The 14,709-nt window shown below is 43.9% G+C and overlaps 1 protein-coding gene across 1 annotated transcript; it reads left to right on the forward strand.

Moving 5' to 3' along the window:
- The first annotated feature begins 593 nt into the window (after nt 1-593).
- On the forward strand, nt 594-14,389 carry C5H7orf78 (chromosome 5 C7orf78 homolog). Its single transcript, XM_075828770.1, has 6 exons — nt 594-619; nt 1,029-1,472; nt 3,456-3,540; nt 6,523-6,665; nt 11,691-11,765; nt 13,904-14,389. The coding sequence occupies exons 2-6, from the start codon at nt 1,035-1,037 to the stop codon at nt 13,949-13,951; spliced, it is 789 nt and encodes a 262-aa protein (XP_075684885.1). The 5' UTR covers nt 594-619; nt 1,029-1,034; the 3' UTR covers nt 13,952-14,389.
- The last annotated feature ends 320 nt before the right edge of the window (nt 14,390-14,709 follow it).

The following is a 14,709-nucleotide window of genomic DNA, read 5'->3' on the forward strand; positions in this document are numbered from 1 at the left end:
AAACTACAACTTGTCCCGCAAAAATCAAGCCCTCATAGTACTATATAGACAGAAAAATAAAGGCGTTATGGCCTTTGGAAGGTGGGGAGGGAAAAACGAAAATGAAAATCTGAAAAAGGGCTGCGGCCTGAAAGGGTTAAAGGTGTCTAATGAGGCGCAAACATTTGGTCTAAACTGAAAAAATATGCGAAATTACGCCAAAAGGTGCTTCATTTTCTATATTCTAGATGCAGACCTAGTATATTTCCCTGCATCGCCTATTCCGCATGTCAGCAGCGCCGCATCTCCAGTCTTCACCCGTCTGAACGATTTCCCATCATTCCTGCTCGGACTTGTAGAATCCTTGCTCAGCACTTTACAGGCAGGAACAATGGACGATACTTTGTTGCTAAGTTCCTCTGAATGAACCTTTTACAGTCAACACAGAAGATTTGCAGTTGGTATTTTGTCAATGGCCAATTACTTAGTATCCAGGCAACTCCGGGACCTGCTGAGAGGGAGACAAAGTACTTACGTCTTGTGGAACTTGTTACCCATCTCCCCCGACCATCTGTTTACCGGACTACGGCTCCTCTACAATTTACAGACAGAACCGAAGAAATAACCTAAATCCTCAGAGGTAAGAGACTGCTCTGGACTCCCACTCTCCGAGTTTATGGATGTTAGATGCCACATTATCAGATATTATGGATTATCAGACAGTCATGTATGTAGAAATCTCTTGTAAGGAACCTTCAAAAAGAAATCCCAAAATAAAATGTTACAAAAATCTTCTGATTCTATATAATCTGGGACCGGAAACAAGTGCTGGATTATTAAATGTCCTAGATTATTGGATTCCGGATTAAGTGATGGCACTGCATTTCGTTTTTCATCTGTATTTGTTGCTTTATTACCCATCAGAGAATTTAGAATTAAATCCCAAAACGCCTTAAAATTCAATGTGCTTTTGCAGCAGCTGCTTGGCATTGAGTAGTGCCGTTTAGCTCGTTGTTAACCAGTTTTAATAAGTGTTCTCTCATTTTTAGACAAGAATGTTCGCCGACATCAAACATCCGGGCGATAACGAACGTCGTTACTTGTTCTCCAGACAAGCGAAATTTAACGCAAAGGAGAAACTGGCCGTGGAAAGAAGCAACAATTTTGTGTTTGCGAATCCAATTCCAGAGCATAATATCTGGAAGAAGCCTCCGGACTTCAGCGTCAGGTTGTACAAATCGCAGAATTTACCAAGAAGGTTGGAGGGATACGACATGAAGGAAAGGAGGAACATAAATCAGATTCTTAAAAAAAAGGAGATGGAGGTCATTAAAGACGCCCCTCCCCCACCGCTGAAGAAATCAAAGGAACCCGAGAGATTTCTTACGAGATTTAAGCCAATGGAACCATTTGAAGCCAATATATTATATGTTAAAAATGGCGTCTACCCTAAAGATCAATTTAAGGATCCCAAGCCGCACGACTTCAGACAGGTAAGATGCATGATGGGAAGTGGCAAGGATAAAGAAAGCTGAAATGTAGGAACCTTGGGTATATTTATCAGTAATGTCGTAAAATAATCAAAATGGCGCACGCAGAATGATACATTTAGCGCAACTCACGTCAGCAGTTTACCCCACACGTTATGGGCGCAATTCTGTTGCACTTTACTTATTAAATTCCCCCTTATGTATGTGATGCTACAATCAACATGAGCCGAGGATCTGATCCCTCATCGCATGCCCCTGGTACAATCCTGTCCTCTCTACCATAATCAAATGAGTGGGCAGGTCACATGTCCAATAATCTCCCCCTGAAATACTCTGTGCTGCTGTGGACACTGCTATTTAACTGCAAAACTGCACGGCCACTAACAATCAATTTCAAACTCCTAGTAAACAGCAGATAACGTGTAATCATCTTCTAGTATTTATGGTTTAATCCTCAAAAGCTGCTGCGATGTCCCTGGTTGTTCTTTATTGCCGCTGACTCCTCAAGGTCGGGTCAGTTTTGCTCCGAGATTTACCCGTCACGTCCTCAGGTAAAGTTACGTGCGCAGGAATAACGCAATTATTTTATATTCTGACCCTATAATGTAACTCAGGATAAATAACAGGGTTTGTTACAAAGTGACAGCTCTGCTGTGCGGTATAGTGAAGAGGTAACTCCACCGATTCTTAAAGGAAAACCTCCAATCCCCATAGCGAGAGGGGAATATGTGGGCACTGCACTTGTGGGGGGCTCCGCTGGATAGCCTGGGCACTGCACTGGTGGGGGGCTCCGCTGGATAGCCTGGGCACTGGACTGGTGGGAGGCTCCGCTGGATAGCCTGGGCACTGCACTGGTGGGGGGCACCGCTGGATAGCCTGGGCACTGCACTGGTGGGGGGCATCGCTGGATAGCCTGGGCACTGCACTGGTGGGAGGCACCGCTGGATAGCCTGGGCACTGCACTTGTGGGGGGCACCGCTGGATAGCCTGGGCACTGCACTGATGGAGGGCATCGCTGGATAGCCTGGGCACTGCACTGGTGGGGGGCTCCGCTGGATAGCCTGGGCACTGCACTGGTGGGGGGCATCGCTGGATAGCCTGGGCACTGCACTGGTGGGGGGCTCCGCTGGATAGCCTGGGCACTGCACAGGTGGGGGACACCGCTGGATAGCCTGGGCACTGGACTGGTGGGGGGCATCGCTGCATAGCCATGCTCCGGAGGAGATCTCACATTCAATAGAAGGACTAGTAAGGGGGGCACATACTTAAACGCCAGCTGTGGGCAGAGGGGCTAGCAGGAAAACTCTTTCCTTCCTGTTATTTTTCTAGAAAATTATTGAAAAATTGCTAAAAAGACAACTAAAAGTATAAAGTTACTGTTTCTGCTATAACCAGATGCCCACATAGATTAACAAGGGTCCTAGAGCACCCCCTCCCCATATCTAGGGTATTGAGGGTCAGGTGCTTGTTTGCCCCCTACCCTCATCCTATTCCTTATATGGATGGATCTGTTATGAGGGCACTGTGGCTATCACTTATGATATACTGTGGATGGTTCTGCTTCCGATTTTTCGTCCGTTTTTCGTCCGTTTTTGTTCCGAAAATTGGCTGTGTGAACATACCCTAAGTGTTCAGTTTCCCTGCAGCGCCACCACAGGAGAAATGAAGTATTACACGGTGTCCATTCATATCAATGTGTTGTCTGTGTAATACAGGACAGGACAGGTCCTCCAGAGACGCTCCATGTAACCGCTCTCCACTCTGGCCAAAAGATTAGGATCCAACACAGGGGACCCCCAGAATTCACTAATAGGGTGGATGGAAATGGGTTTTCTAAATTGGACAATCCCCATTCCAGTGGTGGAGGAGGGCAATTACTTGTAACTTACTTTTTTTGTGTTTAAAATTGCAGAAAACTTGTATTTTGCTGATCTCTGAATGACACAACCCATGAGTGTTAATGATCGATGGCGTTTTCTCCTGCAGTGCGGGACGGACATCCCTGATTTTGTTACCAGTTACTCCCGGGATCCGCTCAACCTTAAGTTTAAAGCCCAAGGTCTGAGTTCCTGTAAGTATCGTTACAAATACAGAATATACCACAGCCCCATCATTAAAGTGAAACTCCACCTCCGAGTAACATCGACTCCAGAGAAAAAAAATAAAATAATTTCCACCTTGAATGTTCTCACTCATTCTGTAAAATGTGATTCAGGCCAGATATTATTACGGTATTTCGTGCTTTATGTTTGTATGTAAAACCTCAAAACTTGATAAAAAGAAGTTAAAACAAAAAAAAGTCACCTTTTACATATTTTCACTTAATTTTTATTCTGTACAGTGCAAAAAAAAAATACAATGTTACGTGGAAACTATAAGCAAGCAGGTTGTGGATTGTGCGGTTGTTTTTTAGTACTTGAAGTGCATGAGCGTACACAGAGTTGATTTGCATTCTGGGAAAGTTCATTTTTACCAGACACTGTATAATTAATTATCTGACGTAGGAAAAACTAACTGCTCCCCTGTATTATAGAAGCTCAGCTAAGCTGCTAGGGAAGTGTCTGACACCAAAGTTACTGATTGTTTCTAAATGATAGCAACCAGCAGAATTATGAATGCAGCTCTAAAGCATAATACATGATGTAACTCAGGATCAATACGGGATAAGTAATGTAATGTATGTACACAGTGACTCCACCAGCAGAATAGTGAGTACAGCTCTGGAGTATAATACAGGATGTAACTCAGGATCAATACAGGATAAGTAATGTAATGTATGTACACAGTGACTCCACCAGCAGAATAGTGAGTGCAGCTCTGGAGTATAATACAGGATGTAACTCAGGATCAATACAGGATAAGTAATGTAATGTATGTACACAGTGACTCCACCAGCAGAATAGTGAGTGCAGCTCTGGAGTATAATACAGGATATAACTCTGGATCAGTACAGGATAAGTAATGTAATGTACACAGTGACTCCACCAGCAGAATAGTGAGTGCAGCTCTGGAGTATAATACAGGATGTAACTCAGGATCAATACAGGATAAGTAATGTAATGTACACAGTGACTCCACCAGCAGAATAGTGAGGGCAGCTCTGGAGTATAATACAGGATGTAACTCAGGATCAGTACAGGATAAGTAATGTATGTACACAGTGACTCCACCAGCAGAATAGTGAGTGCAGCTCTGGAGTATAATACAGGATGTAACTCAGGATCAGTACAGGATAAGTAATGTATGTACACAGTGACTCCACCAGCAGAATAGTGAGTGCAGCTCTGGAGTATAATACAGGATATAACTCTGGATCAGTACATGATAATTAATGTAATGTATGTACACAGTGACTCCACCAGCAGAATAGTGAGTGCAGCTCTGGAGTATAATACAGGATGTAACTCAGGATCAGTACAGGATAAGTAATGTTATGTGTGTACACAGTGACTCCACCAGCAGAATAGTGAGTGCAGCTCTGGAGTATAATACAGGATGTAACAGGATCAGTACAGGATAAGTAATGTAATGTATGTACACAGTGACTCCACCAGCAGAATAGTGAGGGCAGCTCTGGAGTATAATACAGGATGTAACTCAGGATCAGTACAGGATAAGTAATGTATGTACACAGTGACTCCACCAGCAGAATAGTGAGTGCAGCTCTGGAGTATATATACAGGATATAACTCGGGATCAGTACAGGATAAGTAATATAATGTATGTACACAGTGACTCCACCAGCAGAATAGTGAGTGCAGCTCTGGAGTATAATACAGGATGTAACTCAGGATCAGTACAGGATAAGTAATGTAATGTATGTACACAGTGACTCCACCAGCAGAATAGTGAGTGCAGCTCTGGAGTATAATACAGGATATAACTCTGGATCAGTACATGATAATTAATGTAATGTATGTACACAGTGACTCCACCAGCAGAATAGTGAGTGCAGCTCTGGAGTATAATACAGGCTGTAAGTCTGGATCAGTACATGATAATGAATGTAATGTATGTACACAGTGACTCCACCAGCAGAATAGTGACTGCAGCTCTGGGGTATAATACAGGATGTAACTCAGGATCAGTACAGGATAAGTAATGTAATGTATGTACACAGTTACTCCACCAGCAGAATAGTGAGTGCAGCTCTGGAGTATAATACAGGATGTAACTCAGGATCAGTACAGGATAAGTAATGTAATGTATGTACACAGTGACTCCACCAGCAGAATAGTGATTGCAGCTCTGGAGTATAGTACAGGATGTAACTCAGGCTCAGTATAGGATAAGTAATGTAATGTATGTATAGAATAGTGAGTGCACTAATACTATCAAATGATTAAAGGTCATTTTTCTATTTATCTTAAGTCCCATAAATGTAGTAAATTCTTATACTGATTGACATTTTACTAACACATTAATGACATCATAAATAATTTTTATTATTCACTTTATGACACCTCTGTGTATTGTATATACGCTCAGCACGTAACATTTTGAATAGTCGGCCATATAAATACATTCAAAATTAGAAATTAGCAAATTAACTTTTTTTGCCCTAATGGTTGGTCTAAGATAAATTCTACCACACTGCCACTCTTATCCATAGGTTGTGTCTGGTATTGCAGCCCAACCCAATTTACATGAATGCTGCAATACCAGATGCCATCTATAGAAAAAAATGGCGCTATTCCAGAAAAAAAAATTCAGTTATTATGTGATTCTCGTGATTTAAGACAACACTTCTGATTGGCCATTCAGTTTTATGATCTGCCATTTGTGAATCTGAAATTTTGCTGCCAATCTTGGACCTGGCTAAAATTATTGAGAATGTGATCAAACACCGAATTCATATCGTGCCCAAGAAAACGGATGTTTCTGGGAGTTTTTGTGGGCGGTTTTATGTTAACCAGGAATGGGGCTTAAATGCCCCCAAATGGGATTTCCATAGGGCTCCATGAAGGACGTGTAAGTTCAATCCTATATAGTAAGTAGAGGGTCAACTGCGACCGACCGGATTCCTTACCCAATTCTTCATTCAATATTCCAGCGTGTGAACTTCCACCAATAGAAGCCAAGCAGAGCAGAGTGAAGGTAGAACGTTTCATCATACACAAGCCGGCCGCCCCACAGTGGGATCCAGAACTTATTCTACCCAGAAGCCCCTGGCCGGCCAAGTCTGCGTCATATACTGTAAGTGCACGATATGTTACCCTAGATGTGCCATGTGATCGAAAAATTAAACGCTATGCAACTTTCTAATGTACTTTGTGCTTCAGTTTCTCATAGTTTTCAAGATCTCCGTTTGCTGTCAGGGGCTGAAAACCTGTCCTGATCATGTCCAGCTGACACAGGTGCACAACTTGCTACAATGTATCAGAGCTCTCCGATCAGGACAGGTTTCCAGCCTCTGATTGTGAACAATGAATGTTTCCACCCACTGACAGCAAGCAGAGATCTTGCAAATGGTTAGGAATTGAGTTCAGGGCTTTTAAACAACTTATAGAAAAAACAATAGTATAGCAGGCAACCAATAAAAACCCTCAACTTCTCAAGCAATTGAAACTTTATCATCTTAAAGAGGCTCTGTCACCAGATTTTGCAACCCCTATCTGCTATTGCAGCAGATCGGCGCTGCAATGTAGATTACAGTAACGTTTTTATTTTTAAAAAACTAGCATTTTTGGCCAAGTTATGACCATTTTTGTATTTATGCAAATGAGGCTTGCAAAAGTACAAGTGGGCGTGTTTAAAGTAAAAGTCCAACTGGGCGTGTATTATGTGCGTACATCGGGGCGTGTTTACTACTTTTACTAGCTGGGCGTTCTGACGAGAAGTATCATCCACTTTTCTTCAGAACGCCCAGCTTCTGGCAGTGCAGACACAGCGTGTTCTCGAGAGATCACGCTGTGTCGTCACTCACAGGTCCTGCATCGTGTCAGACGAGCGAGGACATCGGCACCAGAGGCTACAGATGATTCTGCAGCAGCATCAGCGTTTGCAGGTAAGTAGCTACATCGACTTACCTGCTAACGCCGAGGCTGCTGCAGAATCATCTGTAGCCTCTGGTGCCGATGTGTCTGACACGATGCAGGACCTGTGAGTGACGTCACAGCGTGATCTGCCAGAAGCTGGGCGTTCTGAAGAGAAGTGGATGATACTTCTCATCAGAACGCCCAGCTAGTAAAAGTAGTAAACACGCCCCGATGTACGCACATAATACACGCCCACTTGGACTTTTACTTTTAAACACACCCACTTGGACTTTTGCAAACTTGGCCAAAAATGCTCGTTTTTTAAAAATAAAAACGTTACTGTAATCTACATTGCAGCGCCGATCTGCTGCAATAGCAGATAGGGGCTGCAAAATCTGGTGACAGAGCCTCTTTAACTTCTATTGGATTATTGTTTATGAGTAGAATTCCAGATGAGCAGTAAAGACTGACATGAGATTTAGATAGGAAGAGCAGAGGGGTGGAGGTTATTGGGGGGAGGGGTGTATCATACTAAAACAATGCAGATGTACTCAGGGGCGTAGCTAGAGGCTCATGGGCCCCGATGCAAAAATTCTTACTGGGCCCCCCCCCCCCGCAAACTTCTCATGGCCTAAGTGACCCAACAATGCAGCACTAGCAGCCGGGGCGTCACTAAGGCTGGGTTCACACACACTATTTACGGACGTAATTCGGGCGTTTTAGCATTGAACTACGTCCGAAAATGCGGCTCAAAAGCGTCGGCAAACATCTGCCCATTCATTTGAATGGGTCTTACGATGTTCTGTGCCGACGGTCATTTTTTTTTACACAGCGCTGTCAAAAGGTGGCGCGTAAAAAAGTGCCTGTCACTTCTTCAGACGTAAATGGAGCCGTTTTCCATGGACTTCAAGGAAAACCAGCTTCAGTTACTTCCGTAATGGACGCAGCAAAAGACGCCTGCACATGCCATTACGGCTGAAATTACGGTGCTGTTTTCTCCTAAAAACAGCACAGTAATTTCAGCCGTAACAGACGCTGTCGTGTGAACATACCCTCAGGGCTTAAAATGTCCGGGAAATAGCCCCAATACATATGTGTCCGCGCCAAAAAAAAGTGTGTATATGAGACAGCATAGCATATCTATAGCACTACGACCCTATAAACTATGGATAGGATTAGATACATTGGCTCAGCAGACAGTATCACACATGATAGGATTAGATACAGTGGCTCAGAAGGCAGTATCACACATGATAGGATTAGATACACAGCTCAGCAGACAGTATCACACATGATAGGATTAGATACAGTGGCCCAGCAGACAGTATCACACATGATAGGATTAGATACAGTGGCTCAGCAGACAGTACCACACATGATAGGATTAGATACAGTGGCTCAGCAGACAGTACCACACGATAGGATTAGATACAGTGGCTCAGCAGACAGTATCACACATGATAGGATTAGATACAGTGGCTCAGCAGACAGTACCACACATGATAGGATTAGATACAGTGGCTCAGCAGACAGTATCACACATGATCGGATTAGATATAGGGCCCAGCAGACAGTATCATACATGATTGGATTAGATACACAGCTCAGCAGACTGTATCACACATGATAGGATTAGATACAGGGCCCAGCAGACAGTATCACACATGATTGGATTAGATACAGGGCTCAGCACGCTGACATTGCGGCTCCAGCGCTGGACCCAGGATAGGTAAGAATAATAATTTTGCTTCTTTATGTGTTACTGATTATTTTTGTGTTTGTGTTTTTTTTACAGGTTCGGTTGTTGGACTTCGGATTCGAGGACTTCAATGACGGCGTTTTTTTTATTCTCAATAAAATGGTTAATGAGGGTTGTGTTTTTTTATTTCAATAAAATATTTTTTCTATGTGCTTGTATCTTTTTAAACTTTATTATCACCGCCTTAGTAATGGCCGCTGGCTGATTGACAACCTCCATTACTAAGGCGGGGCTTAATGTTAGCAGGCGCAGAGGCTAACACTAACCCCCATTATTACCCCGGTACCCACCGCCACCAGGGGTACTGGGAAGAGCCGGGTACGAAGCAGTACCCGACAATCTGTAGTGACCGGCAGGCACCGGGGTGGCCGCAGGCTGATAGCATTATGCTGGGGAAGGCCAAAAACAGTAGCTTCTACCACCCTGGTAATGCTGCCTGCTGCTGCTGTGTTGTATCTGGCTGGTTATGAAAATTGGGGGGGACCCGACATCGTTCTTTCCAATTATTTATTTATTATTTTTTTTTTTTAAATGACGTGGGGCCCCCATTTTCATAACCAGCCAGATACAATAAAGCAGCAGCAGCCTAGCATCACCAGGGTGGCAGGGGCCACTGTATCTGGCCTTTCCCCTCCTGATAATACCAGCCTGCGGCCACCCCAGTGGCCGACCATCACTACAGATGGTCAGGTACTGGATCGTACCCGGCTCTTCCCAGCACCCCTGGTGGCGGTGGGTACCGGGGTAATAAAGGGGGTTAGTGTAGCCTCTGCAGCGGCTAACACTAAGCCCCGCCTTAGCAATGGATACTGTCAATCAGCCGGCGGCCATTACTAAGGCGGTAGTAATATAGTTTAAAAAAAAACAAACACAAAAACATAGAAAAAATATTTTATTGAAATAAAAAAAAAACCCACACAGCCCTCATTAACCATTTTATTGATAAAAAAAAAAGCTGTCATCGAAGTAGTCCTGGAATCCGCCGTAGTCCAACGACCGAACCTGTAAGAAAACACACAAAAAATGCTTAGTAACACATGTGTAAGGGTATGTGCACACACACTAAGTACGTCCGTAATTGACGGACGTATTTCGGCCGCAAGTACCGGACCGAACACAGTGCAGGGAGCCGGGCTCCTAGCGTCGTACTTATGTACGACGCTAGGAGTCCCTGCCTCGCTGCCGGACAACTGTCCCGTACTGTAAACATGTTTACAGTACGGGACAGTTGTCCTGCAGCGAGGCAGGGACTCCTAGCATCGTACATAACTATAATGCTAGGAGCCCGGCTCCCTGCACTGTGTTCGGTCCGGTACTTGCGGCCGAAATACGTCCGTCAATTACGGACGTAATTAGTGTCTGTGCACATACTCTAAGGCTTAGATACAGGGCCCATGTGTGATACTGTCTGTGGGACCCTGTATCTAAGCCTACCACAAGGTAGGCTTAGATACAGGGTCCAGCAGACAGTAATCTTATACAGTATAAGATTACTGTGTGCTGGGGCCCTGTATCTAAACCTACAGTGTGGTAGGCTTAGATACAGGGCCCAGCAGACAGGATCACGCATGGGCCATGTATCTAAGCCTACCATGTGATTGGCTTAGATACAGGGCCCAGCAGACAGGATCACACAATCTGTGATCCTGTCTCATGGGCCCCCTAAGCCTGATACATCGTAGGCTTAGGGGTTGTGCAGTCCCTAAACATTGATGGCCTATCCACAGGATAGGCCATCAATAGCTGATGTGTCGCCCGGGACCCGCAAATCAGCTGTTTTGAAGGGGCCGCAGCACTCGTACGAGAGCTGCTTCCCCTTCATTTCACTACTTGCACACACTGTGAATCGCCGACACCGATTCACAGCGTGACCGGAATGAAGTGACAGGAATGAAGGGGAGCAGCTCTCGTACGAGTGCTGCGGCCCCTTCAAAACAGCTGATTGGAGGGTCCCGGGAGTCAGACCCCGCCAGTCAGGGCTAACCTTACCTTCCTCTTCGGCCGCGGCGGGAGTTCTGTCGTCTCGATGCTGTGCGCCGCGGCATAGCGCTGTGACGTCATGCGCTGCGCACAGCGCTTGACGTCAGGACCTCCGCTGCGATCCGGAACCAGGAAGGTAAGTAAAGTATGTTACTATAGTAACAGGGGCCCGCGGCCCGAGTTACTATAGTAACTTTTTATTGATGTGGTGCGGGGGGCCGTGGGCCCCCCTGGCTTTGGGGCCCGGTCGCAATTGCGACCGCTGCGACCCCTATAGCTACGCCAGTGGATGTACTGTATATGCCATTCAGGGTGTGTAGAAAGCTGGATTAGCTGACGTTACTGGTTCTCATTCATTATCTGTTTATTCTGCTCATTTTCTATTTGAAAAAAAAATCACAAAAGTTCAAATTGGTTTCCTATTTCTTTACTATGATACATATTATGGGGTAATGGAATCCGTCACCGGTACTACAACTCTCATCATTGTACATATTTTTTCAGAGACACAGAAGACGACGCGGTGTATACAGTGCATTCATGGACCGGGTGGAAGAAAAATTCACTGGCAGCAATCAAGTGAGTATTGTCCTTAAAGGGACACTGAGGGCAAAACTGAGGGCAAAAATTCAGGGGGCGGAGCATGACACGCATGGATTCTCTCACCACTTTAACCCTTCCAGGACCAAGGTCTTCCGATGGCTGAATGTCCACAGCAAAATGTAACCTTTTGAATTGCCACATTCTAAGGCCAGATTCACACGAACGTGTCCGTTTTGCGTCCGCAAAAAACGCACCGTTTTTCTTGCATTTTAGTTCCGTGTGGCATACGTTTTTAATGTCGGAGTTGGTGCACATATTTTTTTTTCTCAGCCTTTCTTTAGCACCTGGTGCATGAATCACGGACAGCACGCGGAAGATGTGCGTGCGCTGTCCGTGATTTTCACGCACCCGGAGACCTCAATGGGCGTTATGGTCCACAAAACGGACCAGAATAGGACATGCGGTGAGTTTCACGCAACGGAAACACGCTACGTGATAAACAACGCATGTATGAATAGCCCCATTGAGTTGCAAGGGTCCGCGTGCTGTCCGTTTTTTTAACGGACAGCACACGGACGTGTACAACGTTCAAGTAAATCAGACCGAAGGCTGAATATTTTTTTATTTTACACTTTGGCCAAATATTTTCTCTTTGGGGCGCCAAAGGTGACGCTTTAATGGGATACCGAGATAGAACCGGTGTCCTTTCATTTTCACGTTTTATGGAGGGAAAATGGGGGGAAAAAATGCTCATTTCCTGTAATATTCCTTTTGTAATTTACATAATTACTTAAATCAGACAAATTTATGTCACAAAATAATCCCCGCTCTCCGCTGTGTTTGACGATACCAAATACGTGTACTTCATCGACATCATCGCTATAACGCTCAAGATCAAAGGTCATCATTTTTCTAGCGCGTCTCCTGCCTATAGATGTTTGCAAAATTTATAAATGGGCGCTAAGCCCCCCGTGTACGGAACTTTTTATTGCAGGTTAATAGTAGATCGGGGCGAGGCTACGGATCTACATTCTGTGATATGGCCTATTATATAAAAATGCATCTATGTCACCGAAAATAGTCCCTGGCAGTGCGGGTGGCTCGAAAGAGGCGTTAGATTTTTTTTTTATTTCCCAGACTTTTATATTTATTCGTTTTTTTGTCTTTATTTTTACATTTTTTACTTTTACTATGTTTTTTAGAGTTTTCGTTCACGTCATTGGTAGTACTGGACTCTTCGATTGGGGCAGGGGGACCCTCAAGCTCCAAGACCCGGGTGTGACCCCCAATATCTTCACTCTCTTCAGCTATGACCCTGTCTAGATCAAACAATTAGGTCTGAAAAAGATTCAACTTGATGGACGTGTCCTTTATGGAATACTTGCCAACACTTCTGGCGTGTCCGGGAGACCCCTGGGAAAAGGGGAGACCTCCCGGACTCTCCCGGAAAAGGATGCTAATTTTCTGGGCACCGGGTCTTCTCAAAAATATACTCACCTCTCCCTGTTCCTGTAGTCACCTACACTCCCATGTGGCGCTGCAGTCATCATGACTTTATTTGAATAGAGTGTCGCATCTGGGTTCTATGTTAATTTTGGGGTTTCGGTGGTCTGCATATATTTAGGGGATCGGGTATCTATATTTTAGAGGGTCTGGGGGTTCTGTATTTACTTAGAGGGTCTGGTCTGGGGTCCGTATTTATATTGGCGTCTGGTCTGTAAATTAATTTTGGAGCCAGTATTCAAGGGTCTGGTCTGGAGTTTGTATTTATTTAGGGGTTGTGTATTTTTTGGGGGTCTGTATTTATATTGGGGTCTAGTCTATATTTTTTTTGGTGCCTGTATATACAGTCTAGTCTGGAGTTTGTATTTAATTAGGGGGTCTGGTCTTAGGTCTATAATTATTTATGGGTTTTGTTTGTGGTATGTTTGTTTGTTCATATTAATTCATATGCATTATCTAGGATTAAAATGCTGTAAATTGGGGGCGTGTCTTTTATAAATGGGCGGGGCACCAGATAAAAAAATTGCCTCTACATCCGTCCCTTCTCAAAGTCGGTAAGTGTGATTTTACATACTTATTTATTCCAGAGATGCTTTATAGGGTTAATTTTTGATATTTTTGCATTTTTTTTTTCTTTTTACAAAAATTTTTTTATTTTATATTTTTTTTAGGACTCCAACGAAATCCTGAAAAGTCTAAAGGAAGGATTAAAATGCTAATAAAGCATTACATAGGCTGGACTCTGTGGATATCTACAATAAGGCACTAATCCTGTTTGTCAGTTAATTATTGGACAAAAATAGTTTTTGGAGAACAATTTACAACTTTCCCCAGTTGAAATCTACACAAAATGTTGAGAAACTTTGCAAATGATGTGATTTATCAATCATGTGCTGATCCCGAGTTACAGCATAGATTCTTCTCCATGCACATCTAAAACTAATTCCAGAATTCTGCCGATTCCTTCTTACCAGAGAGCAGAGCATTGTGGGAGCTCAAATAACAGTCATACATGTCTGACAATGGGTGGAGCTAAGACGCAGTCTGTTTCCAAGGGCAACCAGGAGAATCTTGAGCCAATAATGTTACATTGTAGAACAATAGAATAAATATGTGTTGTAATATGTGATATTATCTGTGTTTCTCAATCTCGATAATTATTCATTAGAAGGTCCCGCCCCTGCCCAGTCCTCATCATTTAATTGGTTCCTCTACAAGCCGTCAGCTGACTGTCCTATCATGTGACCTAATCTGATCGTCCAGAAAATGAAGAGAGGAAAATCAGCAAATTATTTTGCAGCATTTGATTTTGGGTTTTCTTACTGGAGGTTCTTTACCCTTAAATGTGACGTCTTCTGACCACCCAATAGTCAAGAATATTTGACTATTCATTCCGGATTAACGGAATTTTACTATGTTAAATGGACCATGAATAAAGTTTAAAGGGTGAGAACGCATGGAGCGGCAGTCGCACATG

The sequence above is a fragment of the Rhinoderma darwinii genome, chromosome 5 (assembly GCF_050947455.1).
Source record: "Rhinoderma darwinii isolate aRhiDar2 chromosome 5, aRhiDar2.hap1, whole genome shotgun sequence".
NCBI lineage: Eukaryota > Metazoa > Chordata > Amphibia > Anura > Rhinodermatidae > Rhinoderma > Rhinoderma darwinii.